This window comes from Otolemur garnettii, unplaced genomic scaffold (genome assembly GCF_000181295.1).
Source record: "Otolemur garnettii isolate 467f Iridium unplaced genomic scaffold, OtoGar3 scaffold00111, whole genome shotgun sequence".
In the NCBI taxonomy this organism is placed as follows: Eukaryota; Metazoa; Chordata; class Mammalia; order Primates; family Galagidae; genus Otolemur; species Otolemur garnettii.
Window position 1 is genome coordinate 26,224 of NW_003852506.1, and position 10,308 is coordinate 36,531.

General features: G+C 42.0%; 1 protein-coding gene across 2 annotated transcripts in view; it reads left to right on the forward strand.

Annotated features, from left to right (window-relative positions):
- Positions 1-992: 992 nt before the first annotated feature.
- The window catches only part of SETD4 (SET domain containing 4), a 22,117-nt gene continuing 12,801 nt past the window's right edge, over positions 993-10,308 (forward strand). The window contains exons 1-5 of one of the 2 annotated variants that reach the window (XM_023517455.1): positions 993-1,483; positions 3,376-3,481; positions 4,989-5,084; positions 6,886-6,923; positions 9,890-9,978. In XM_023517455.1, the coding sequence (XP_023373223.1) occupies positions 3,409-3,481; positions 4,989-5,084; positions 6,886-6,923; positions 9,890-9,978 (296 nt within the window). In that variant the 5' untranslated portion in view covers positions 993-1,483; positions 3,376-3,408. Of the gene's footprint in view, positions 1,484-3,325; positions 3,482-4,988; positions 5,085-6,885; positions 6,924-9,889; positions 9,979-10,308 lie in introns of those variants that run through there. The other variant, XM_003797045.3, reaches the window with a different exon arrangement.

Here is a 10,308-nt window from a genome sequence, read left to right on the forward strand (position 1 = left end):
AAAAAAAAAAAAAAAAAAAGAAGTTGTTACTTTGTTCCAGCTCCGTCCATGTAAACATGAAAGAAGTAAAGTCTCCATCTTTCATGGCAGAAAAAGTATACCACGTACTCAGTTCTATTATGAAACTAATTTATAGCTTTCATATGAAAGCTATAACCCACTTATACCCCAAGAATATGGGGACAGGGGAAAGGGAGGGAAGGGGAGATCAGGATGGGTAGAGGGAGGAGGACTGGTAGGACCACACCGAAGGTGCATTTTACAAGGGTACATGTGAACTTACTAAATGTAGGATATAAATGTCTGAACACAATAACTAAGAAAATGCCACGGACGCTATGTTAACCAGTTTGATGAAAATATTTCAAATTGTATATAAAACCAGCACATTGTACCCCATGACTGCATTAATGTACACAGCAATGATTTAATAAAAAAGAAGTATATATACATGGCAAATAAGTACACAATAAGATGATCAATATCATTAGTCATAGGAGAAATTAAAATAAAAACTGTGATGAGTTATCATTCTATACCTGTAAGAATATGTATAAAAATATCAAAAATAAAATATCAAAATAAAAAATAGTGATAGCATCCAATACTGGTGAGAATGCAGAGACTTTAGATCACTCACATTGCAGATTAGAATATTAAATGGTATGTAGACACTCTGGAAAAGCATTTGACAGTTTCTTAAAACAAGAAAACAAGACTTCACCATGACTCAGCAAATGCACTCCTAGGCATTTACTACAAGAATATGAAAACTCATGTTAAAACAAATTCCTGCACACAAGTGTTCATAGTATCAAAAAAAAAAGTTGTTACTTTTACCAACTTCGTAAAGAAAGATTCTGCAGGCCGACTCCTTAGAGCGTAGGTAGCCGGCCTCAGGGGCACTGGGTTTTCCAGTCCGGGGCGCAAAGTGGCTGACGGCGGGGGTGGGGGTGGGGTGGGGGGCTGGGGGGGGGTTGTTGGCTGCGAGTCCGTGCAAACTGCGCATGTGCAGGCTGGGAGGTGGGCGCCCGCGTCAGAAGCGGCAGCGGCCCGTCGGGCTGACTGTGGCTGCATCAGGACTCCAGACGGGCGAGACGGCTGAGCTCAGCCTCTCCCCCTGCACCTTCATCCCGCTTCTTAAACTCGTCTGGGACTGCGTTTCGGGTCTCTTCACGCCTTACTCCCTTTCATGACCGCTCCCATCTTGGGGGGAGTTTCCGGAGCTGCGGGGCGCTGGAGCACTTCCGGGTCGGGCCCTCCCGTTGCCCCGGTAACGGTAGCCGAGGCGTGCGGGAGAGTTTAGTTTTTACTGAGCTCATATTGCAGACCCTCACCAGGTCTGGTGTTGTCCTGTGGAGACGGTAACCTCCCATGGTTTGGAAATAGCCCAGTTATCGCATGTGGATCCGCCCTGCGGGAGAGGAAGGTGCCCTAGGCCCGGTCCTGACGTCCTCCTGGCTGGCTCGTAGCGGCGGCGTCGGTATGTGTGGGGAGACGACAGTGCCCTCGTGTGTAGGGTTTGAGGACTGGGAGCGAAGATGGGGCCCATAGCTGCGGCTGTCACCGGGCGTCCCCGTGGCAGCCTCCAGGGCGCTGGTGGGAAGCTTCTGCGCGGGGCCGGGGGTCGGGGTGGGGGCTTCCCGGTTCGGTCACCTAGCGCTGGGCGCCGGGAGGGGACGGGAAGGGGACACGACTCGCAGGGCTGCGGAACCAGCTCACCGGCTTTCGGTAGATCAAGCAATAAACTTTCAGCTGCTGAATTGGGGCATTAATACTATCTGGAGTTTTTGTCTTTTATTTCTGCCTTGGTATTTTTTAGCAGTAGATTTTAAAACTAGTTACATCTTAAAATGCACATGTATGCATTTAATATTCACATTATGTCACCTTACGTACTCATACGTGTGTAAGTCACAGTGTGGGAGGATACAGAAGTAATAGTAAAAGCCTCTTCCCCAAGCACTTTCAAAAATTGATACTAGTATTTGAACATATTTATAGGGGTAGATGTAGTAGTTTTGTTTTGTGCATGGCCTGTGTAATGATCATGTCAGGGTATTGGACTGTCCATCTCCTCGAATGTTTATTATAATTTCTATGTGTTGCTGGGAACATTGCTAAACCTTTCTTCCAGCTATTTTGAGAGAGGGAGAACTTTGAATCCTGACCACTAGGCCACCAGGGAGGGCATCAGCTAGTTTGAAATATGTTGTACATTAACTGTAATCACCATAGTTTACTATGGAACATTAGAACTCAGTCCTCTAACTGATTCTATGTTTGCACCCATTAACTCTCTTTATCTCCCTTCATCCAACGGCCTTTTCACCTTCTTGTATTCTATTCTCTATCTCCATGAGAGCAACTGTTCCAGCACCCATATATGAGGGAGAACATGCAATATTTGTCTTTCTCTGCCTGGCTTATTTCACTTAATACCTGATTGACCTCTGGTTCCACCTGTGTTGCTGCAAATGACGTGATTTCATTCTTTTTTTATGGCTCAGTAGTATTCTATTGCTCTTGCACATTTTTGAATATCCTTTCTTAAATTTTCTTGTTTTATAAACATATGTAATGTGCCCAAAAGCAAGCCCAAAAGGGATTATTTAATTTATAATGTTCTGCAGCTTATTTTTTCACTTAATGTGTCTTGGGTATCTTTGCATCTTAGCACATATCTTCCTATTATGGCTGTATTAATTCCTATCATTCCTATTAATGGCTCCACGCCTTTGTCAGTGTCATGCTGGTGTCTTTAATAGATTTTATTTTTTTATGCTTCCAAGGAAGTAGCATGTAGAACCTCTAGTAGCTTATTTTAGATCTTTTGATGATCATCTGTTAGATTTGTATGGCTTTTTGGCTTTCGTTTTCTCCTTACTCATTTGCAAACACCTATTTGATTACAGTAGACTGTATTTATTTCCAAATCCTGGTCTATGAACAAACCACTGTTTGTTTACTTCACACTGAAAGGTGATTTTTTTTTTTCTTTAAGACTTCTTAGCTGATGAGGCTTCACAGATATTGTTTATTATCTAAGTATAGATAATTTAAGTTGGTGCTTTAGTATACATTGATTAGAATTGTGATGTGTAAGTCACCAAAGCAAATGTTTATGAAATTAGTGATGAAGATTTCTGTGATTAATCAGTATTCAGTAGGCCCTCATGATAAAACTGTTTTAGAGGGACCAGTATAATGGGCATTCCATTACTGCAGGTATCATGCTTTCGCTCACCTTTCCATACAAAACACTTTAGAAAAACAATTATCAAAACATAGTGTTTGTATATTTAAAGGTTCAAAGAACAGTGTTTATCACATAACTGGAAAGTAAGGCAAACAAAGAAATGCCTTTTATTTTAGATTGGGCCCCTACGCAGGAACTACAGGTTGAGTATGCGTAAGAGAAGAGGGAGAACAAGCCGGATCAGAAGACGGAAACTCGCCAGAAGTGCTGAATCAAGAGGAGGTACCTTTTGTTTCTTTTAGTGCCAGTGATGAAAAAATAAATTCTTTATTGATTAGTGTCTGTTTGTACATGTTGATTTTCTCATAGAGAATAGTTCTTAAAGAACACTTTAATGGTACCATTATACTCTTTTAAATCCTGATGGGGAGTTAAATGTTATGTATATATTAACTCATTGCTTCAACTACCTTCTCTGGGGATAACTCTCAGATTCCTTTTTCTGGTTGTTACCTTTATCTATCTATAGAGTATCAATCTTTGGATGTAAATTAATTGCTTCAAATTCAGGGTAACTCAGTCTAAATGAGGTACTGTATGGGAAAGTACTTGGCAGCCACCTGAGGACCCTATATAAATGCAATTACATATGGCCCAAGACATGGATAATTTCTTTTCTTTTCTTTTTTTTTTTTTTTTTTTTTGAGACAGAGTTTTACTCTCACCCTGGGTAGAGTGCTGTGGCACCATAGCTCACAGCAACCTCAAATTCCTGGGTTCAGGTGATTTTCTTGCCTCAGCCTCTGGAGCAAGAGGGACTATAGGTGCCTGCCACAAGGCTTGGTTGGTTTTCTTATTTTTAGTAGAGATGGGGTCTCATTCTTGCTCAGGCTGGTCTTGAACTCCTGAGCTCAAGGGATCTACCTGCTTGGCCTCTCAGAGTGCTAGAATTATAGGTGGGAGCCACCACCTAGCCTTTTTTCTTTTGCTTATGAAGATATTCGAACTGTTCAAGCATCAGTTATTGAAAAGACTGTCTTTTCTCCACTGAATTGGCTTTGTACTTAGTTAAAAATGAGTTAATCATTTATATGTGGGTCTTTCTGATTTTCTAGACCGTTCCAGTGATTTGTTTGCCTATATTGATGATATCATACTAATTTGATTAGCTTTATAATGTGTTTTAAAACCAGTATTTTAAGGATATTTTTGGCTGTTCTAGGTTTTTCACATTTCTACTTGAATTTTAGAATTAGTTTATAAACTCCTATAAAAAGCTTGCTTGAATTTTGATTGGGATTGCATTGACTCAGTATAGTCATGTGCTGTGTAATGAAGTTTTGGTCCATGGATCACATTTAATCCTGTAAGGTTATAAGATCATATTTTTACTGTATCTTTCCCATGTTTAGATACACAGGTACTTAAGATTGTGTAAGTCTATTTGCTGTGCTTCATCAGAGATTTTTTTTTTTTTAGAGACAGAGTTTTATTTTGTCGCCCTCGGTAGAGTGCTGTGGCATCACAGCTCACAGCAACCTCCAGCTCTTGGGCTTAGGCGATTCTCTTGCCTCAGCCTCGCAAGTAGCTGGGACTACAGGCACCTACCACAACACCTGGCTATTTTTTGTTGCAGTTTGGCCGGGGCTGGATTTGAACCCACCACCGTTGGTATATGGGACCAGTGCTCTACTCACGGAGCCACAGGCTCCACCAGAGATTTTTTTTTTTGGTGATCTGATTATATGTTGATTTGTTCCTACCATTTGTTCTTTTCTCACCCAATTAGTGAATGAGAGCTTCAAGTGTGAATTTATAGAGCTAAAGAAATGGCTGAAAGATAGGAAGTTTGAAGATACAAACTTAATGCCTGCTCATTTTCCAGGTAAGATCTGGTGGTATACATCTCTCAGGTGACACCCATGTGGAGACCAGGGGTGATTTTTTTTTTTTTTTTTTGAGACAGAGCCCTACTTTGTCACGCTGCGTAGAGTGCCGTGGCATCATAGCTCACAGTAACCTCAAACTCTTGGGTTCAAGTGATTATTTTCCCTCAGCCTCCTGAGTAGCTGGAACTACAGGTATACCCATTACAACACCTGGCTAATTTTTCTATTTCTAGTAGAGAAAGGGTCTTGCTCTTGCTCAGGCTGGCCTCGAACTCTTGAGCTCAAATGATCCTCCACCTTGGCCTCTCGGAGTGTTAGGATTACAGACATCAGCCACCGTGCCCCACCAAAGGCATTAATCTTAGTTTGTGGAGGGGAAAGGGAAGGCTCCTAAGTTGCAAGCAGGATCCTATCTTTAGGATGTCACCTAATTTATGCCTTGGGAACTGACCTCAGACCTTCTTTCACCTCAAGAGCACTAGCAAAGTCTGAGTCTCCCAGGTGGATTTATGATTGCAAAAATTTGGAGGCACTGAGATGTTGGTAACAAGCCTTACTAATGCTCCCTTCCATGTTATATCCAGCATGCAGATTACTATGACACATTTTTGGTATTGAACACTGTATATTGTAGAAATAGGGCAAAGTGTCTTCCAGATTTATACCATGTTGCCAGTTTCTGTTCATATGTATGTTTAGGGAGAAATTTCCACTTATATTAACACATAAGTCTTGTGAGGGTTCACTACATAGACGAAGGTCCTCCCGTTAATAATTTATTCTGGGAAGGATTCTGTCCCACAAGGATGGGATACACTAAATAAAATAAGTTGTTAACGTTAGAACTATGTGTATGGGCAGGTAGTTTGCTCCAGGGTAGGGAGATGAATTAGGACTCATCAAATCCAACTTGCTGGGAAACTGATTGAGGACCTGAGACAGGAATTCCCACCATGATCCTGGAGCAGTCCAGTAGGGCAGTGGGAACTGCCTTTGCTTAATTATATTCCTTCCTAGCTAAGAGCAAAAAGGTTAAGAACTATGAATTTGGAGACATTAATACTCTAGGTCTCTTATGGTCCTATAATAATTTTGCCTGCTAGAAGAAATATCAGCTGAGCATGCTTTTAGTGTCTGTTCTAGGAGTAGAACCTTGGGCATGGAAGAAGAAACTTGTGGAAGTTGGTGGGGTAGTAACAGTTACTGTGGTGATTGTGCTCCAGTCAGAGGCAGGGGGCAGCTGGCTCTGGATCTGCCCAGCTGAACTCACCCAGCCAAAGAGAGAGTCTGTCTAATGGGTTATCTGGTCCAAGAGGGGAGGATGAAGTCTACAGGCTTTGTGGGACCTGACTGGAGTTTGCTGGTTAGTCAGTCAATGGGGTCTCAAGGTCGTTACTGGAGAGAGCTAAGTCTGGTGGTATGTTTTAGTGGCCTGAGGGTCCAGTCTTATAGGTTGGGTGGGTATTAGGAATTGGGCCCCCACTCATGGTATAGGCTCTAGGGAGAGAGTTGAGCTTAAAGGGGGGCCCAGCAGTAGTCTGTATAAAGTGCTTGGTGGTCTTAAGATCTTCTCTCTGAAGCTGACTTTGTCCTTCAATAATTTTAAATTCACATGGGTAAGGACATTTCCAGAGTAGTTTCCTAACCCTCCGTCTCCTCTGGGAATCAAAGACTGAGATAAACCAGCTTTAGCTTTGTATTATTTTGAAGTTCTTTTATGTTTTTTATTCAAAATGGTATCTATAGGACCTTGAAGATACTGTGGGATTTATCCTTTTCTCATGTTTTCTTTCTTAGGTACAGGAAGAGGGCTGATGAGCAAAACATCCCTGCAGGTGGGAACTTCACTTTTATCCTTAGAAACCAGAGTAGATTTTACTGCTTTGTTTGTGTGGTACAAATCAAGTGAATTAAAAATAGTTCAGATATGCAGCCATTTTGTACTTACATAATGGATATGTTTGAATATAGTTCTTTCAACTAGGAAAAAGTTTGCTGCACAGAAAAGACAAGCCTAGAACTGCAGTGTTTAAAGCAGCACAGAAGTTTATTTTGCTGTCATAGAAATGTGCCTGGAGTAGTCAGACCTGGGCAGGTGGGGGAGTGCCATGGTGGTCAGAGGCCTGACTGCTTCCAGCTGTCGTGGACTTAAGAGAGCCCACACCCTCCGATTGCGCTGTGGCTCTTGGAGTGTGAATGGAGGAAGAGGCCTGGGGTGAGGGAGGGGAGGCTTCCTCCCTTTAATTCCAGTCCCTATCTCCTTTGCCAATGATCAGGTTCATGGCCCCAGCCAGCTGCAAGGAAGGGGAGATGTGCTGGTCTTTCCCGGCCACCATGTCCCCCAAGTAGGATTTCTTTAGTGAGGAGGAGGGAGGAGGCATTTTGAGGCAGACAATTAGCAGTCTCTGCTATAGCATGTGAGAAATCAGATCATATTTTAAGTGTGCCAGAAGAGCTGGTGTCATCTGAGTGGGGCAAGTAGAACCCAGACAAGTGTGGGAGGTGGCGTTGGAGCCTGTCTCTGGGCTGCCTTCAGTGCCTAGGGGACCCAGAGTGAGGCTCCTTATCCTCTGGGCTTCTGTTCCCTCACTTGTGAAATGAGGAGATAAGGTCCCTTTTACTCCTTTCTCTACGATTTTAAAGGATATAGAATGCACAAGTTTTATGTTTTTACTTCTAATGCAAAATTTTTGGCAAAGCCAGAAATTAATTTCATTTTAAAATTATCTCAATTAATTAAGTAATTTTTTAGGGATAGGGTCTTTCTCAGTCCCCTGGGCTAGAGAGCAGTGGTGTCAGCCTAGCTCACTGCAACCTCAAACTGCTGGGCTCAAGCAGTCCTCCTTCCTCAGCCTTCCAAGTAGCTGGGACTACAGCCACCCACTACCACACCTGGCTAATTTTTCTGTTTGGGTCTGGCTTTTGCTCAGGCTTAATTTTTAAATTATTTTAAACTTAGCTCCAATAAAGAATGGTACCTTTTAATGTTGTAATTCTTTTTTATTTTTTTTGAGACAGAGTTTCACTATGTTGCCCTCGTTAGAGTACTGTGGGGTCATAGCTCACAGCAATCTCAAACTCTTGGGCTTAAGTGATTCTCTTGCCTCAGGCTCCCAAGTAGCTGGGACTACAGGCGCTCACCACAACACCTGGCTATTTTTTGTTGCAGTTGTCATTGTTGTTTAGCTGGTCCGGGCTGGGTTCGAACCTGCCATCCTTGGTGTATAAGGCTGGCGTTATAACCACTGTGCGATAGGTGCCAAGCCTTATGTTGTAATTCTGTTATGCTGTTTTTACTATTTAAAAATTTTTAGTTATGGCAAAATATAAATGTAACATAAAATTAATCATGTTAGCCATTTTTAAGTATATAGTTCAGTACTGGGAAGTACATTTACATTATTATGCAATATTTTTATTTTTTGAAAAAGATGTAATAACTTTATTCCGTAGCAGAATTTAGAGAAGAGAAATATATCTGTCCTGTATACAGCAGTAATTGTAGGTTGTTTTGTTTAGATCATGAAATGGTAATTGTTGGTTGCTTCACTGGTACATTCAAGGGCAGCTTTTTTATTAAATTTTTTGAGAATCAGGATATGTTTTATGTATAGTGAAATAAACAGATCTTAATCTTACAGGTTGCATTTTGTTGATGAAGAGATATACACCCCATTTTTTTAAAATCAGAAAGTTACAGGATGCTGGAAGGGGAAGGAACTATAGTCGTCATCCGGCTTAATCTTGTGTTACAGACAAGGAGCCCAGAAATTGATCCCAGAAGATTTTCAGCTGAAAATTTTCAGCCAGTGTAGATGCCAGTTAAAAATGAAAGCAGGATGTTGCATCTGGCTTCTTAGTGCTTTCTTTCTTTCTGGTATCTGTTACTTTACATTTTGATTGTTCTTTTTAGGTTCTGGCTTAGTGGGAGAAACTGAAAACTTTATTTTTGCAAGTGGTAGAATCAGATACTTCTTGTGCTGGTTATGCTGCCCTTTCCCTATCTAGCTGGCAAAAATCATGGTCAGTTGGATTGTGCTAGATAGAATTTCAGGGGTGGTTTCTGCCTGTCTCCCATTGGTAGCACTATTTTCTGGTCGAAAAAGTGAAGGAACAATATGATTTGAATTTTCAAAGTATTTCCTTCTGGTGAAAGGTTGACTGGTGGTGGATGTCACCACATAACTGACCTTTAATTTTTTTTTAAAATGTATTATTTATTTTATTTTGTTTTGCAGTTTTTGGCCAGGGCCGGGTTTGAACCCACCACCTCCAGTATATGGGGCTGGCGCCCTACTTCTTTGAGCCATAGGCACCGCCCCTAGGACAATATCATTTTTAGAGACAGTGTCTCACTTTATCATGCTCAGTAGAATGCTGTGAAATCACAGCTCACAGCAACCTCCAGCTCTTGGGCTTAGGTGATTCTCTTGCCTTAGCCTCTCAAGTAGCTGGGACTATAGGTGCCTGACACAACCCGGCTATTTTTTGTTGTTGTTGCAGTTTGGCTGAGCCTGGGTTTGAACCCACCACCCTCAGTATATGGGGCTGGCGCCCTACCCACTGAGCCAAAGGTGCTGCCCCTGACCTTTAATTCTTATTGGGCTTATGGTACCTGACATTGCAGCAGCTAACTCAGGGAGTTGGGAGTCAGTCCACTGTTGGGTTCACTGGTGTCTTGTGGTTGAATTATAGTGGGTTCTTGGCAGATGGTTGTGGGATCAAGGACTTTGCAAGACTCACACTCACTGGTCCTTCCCAAAGTATGAGTGACCTAAACTTTACTTTTTTTTTTGGCAAGGAGGGACAGATGATAATTTCGTTGCCTGAGAACTGCCTGCTCACCACGGACACAGTGATTGAAAGCTACTTAGGGGCGTACATTACTAAGTAAGTGACCACACGCATGCTTACTTGGTACAAGTGCTTCTCCTATCTCTGTTGTTGGGAAATGAGTCAGCTAAAACATAGTTCATTAGGGCCCAGCCCCTTGTATATCCAATAAATATCTGAAATGATTTGAAAGGTAAGGTTTGCTCTGTTCTGGGAAGTTTGTACGTAATTAATTTTAAACTGCACGTGTAATTTTTTTTTTTTTTTTGAGACAGAGTCTCACTATGCTGCCCCTGATAGAGTGCCATGGTGTCACAGCTCACAGCAACCTCAAACTCTTGGGCTTAAGTGATTCTCTTGCCTCAGCCTCCCAAGTAGCTGGGACTA